We start from the raw sequence: 1,792 nt of genomic DNA, 5'->3' as shown, positions 1-1,792 counted from the left end.
GGTCTGGATAGCCCACAGACATACCATAAACATTTCTAGGACCCATAATTGGTCTCCTTTAACAATAGGCTTAATCAGCTCTATTGTTCATAGAGGGTGTGCCCCATCACCTGACTTATTAGTTTGGATGCTGTGGTTCTTTGGTGTCGTGTCGTGCATGTAGTGAATGCAGGTGGGGCTAAAAGTCCCCTTGTTTTTGTTTTTTCCCTCTTTGTGTTGGTTATCGTTGGGGCCCTGTTTCACACCGAATTCTGGGTTCACCTGAAACTCATCAGACAGAAGAAGTCTCTTGGACGAGAGACGAAATGTTTCACTAAAGAAGAACCCATCAGAGGACCTACTTATTTTTTCTTTTTGAAGTGTGCAAGTACTTAATATAATAAAATCTGCTACATAAAAATGGAAATAATAAAATATCACAGTCACTTGTGTTAAAGTTGAGACAAACTCACCATCATACGTGACATATGGAACTTGGAAGCCTTTTCCACTGTTTCCTTCATTGGACTTAAACTGGATCCAAAGCTTGCGAGAACGAGAGGTGAAGGCAATCGGTCGCTCATAAGTCTGGCACGTCTCGTAGGTGGTGATGGAGGTGGGCAGTGCTGGAGGAATGGAAGAAAATAGGATGTTTATTTCACATCCTCATCTTTGACTTTATCAATTTAAAGTTAGGGTAGCACCTCACAGCAGTGGTGCAAAAAAAGGGTATGCACCATATGTGGCGCATTGGGGTGCTGCACTCTACAGGGGGCGCCAAAGTGAAGTGGAAAAAATAATTTCTAGTCGGCATTTTCTGTATTCATTAATTTTTTGTGCATGTGTGATAACACATGCATGATATGATCAATAATGGAGGTATGGCCTCCACTCCTTTATTTCCTCTCACTCCCTCCCACACACAATATTTTTTATTTTGAATCTTGGCACATCTGACCAGAAGTAGCTAAAGATGAAGAGACAGAAAAGAAAACTCTCCAGGGCACAAAAAAAAAATTAAAATTAAAATAAAAAAAACAGAAGAGGGAAAAGGATAAAGATGTAATGGTTAAAAGACAGTAGGTGTCAGGTTATCAAGAGGAAGTTTGTAACAGATCATAACAAGAAAAATAAAGGACCTCCTAATCAATTGTTTAAGTAAACGGTGAATCATAGAACGGGGTCACCGATGCTGGGGACAGAGTGAGTCATCTGTAGGGCATGTTATAAAAATAGCACTAATCATAATGCAGCAGCACAGCTACAAAGTTTTCTAACACCTCTCAGCAGGTAAAAGGTAAACATGTTTAAACACTTTTATTAAGAAAACACCTAAAAACAAGCAACAGGAGACAAAGCTGGTTTAAGATCACAGATTTCAATTCAGGAAATGACTAAAGAGTGATTCCACTTAGACACTTTAAACATGGATTTGATTACTCTACAGCAGGGCTATTCAACTGGCGGCCCGTGGGCCACATCTGGCCCGTGAGCACACATCAGGACCCCCAGCAGTTTGCTTATCGTCATGGAGTTGGAGTTGACGACGCCATCATACACCTGCTTCAACAAACCCACTGTCATCTGGACAAAGCAGGCAGCACTGTGAGGATCATGTTCTTTGATTTCTCCAGTGCTTTATTATTCAGAAGACACAGCGCTGCGCACCGTACTTTGGAGAAAATCCAGGAGTCGCTGGAGGGATTATGTATCCCCTCTGGCCTGAGAACGTCTCAGAGTCCCCCAGGACGAGCTGGAAGGTGTCGCTGGGGAGAGGGAGGTCTTTCTGCTGCTGCCCCCCGCACCAGATAGT

General features: G+C 42.5%; 1 protein-coding gene across 1 annotated transcript in view; it reads right to left on the bottom strand.

Moving 5' to 3' along the window:
- The window catches only part of LOC106530764 (signal peptide, CUB and EGF-like domain-containing protein 1), a gene marked incomplete at its 5' end in the record, with an annotated part of 57,311 nt that overhangs the window by 3,078 nt on the left and 52,441 nt on the right, over positions 1-1,792 (bottom strand). The window contains 1 exon segment of the mRNA XM_014026460.1: positions 453-605. Coding sequence (XP_013881914.1) covers positions 453-605 — 153 coding nt within the window.

This window comes from Austrofundulus limnaeus, unplaced genomic scaffold, assembly GCF_001266775.1.
Source record: "Austrofundulus limnaeus strain Quisiro unplaced genomic scaffold, Austrofundulus_limnaeus-1.0 Scaffold556, whole genome shotgun sequence".
Taxonomy (NCBI): domain Eukaryota; kingdom Metazoa; phylum Chordata; class Actinopteri; order Cyprinodontiformes; family Rivulidae; genus Austrofundulus; species Austrofundulus limnaeus.
The sequence above is the reverse complement of the archived record's forward strand: the minus strand, read 5'-3'. Positions and strand labels throughout refer to the sequence as shown.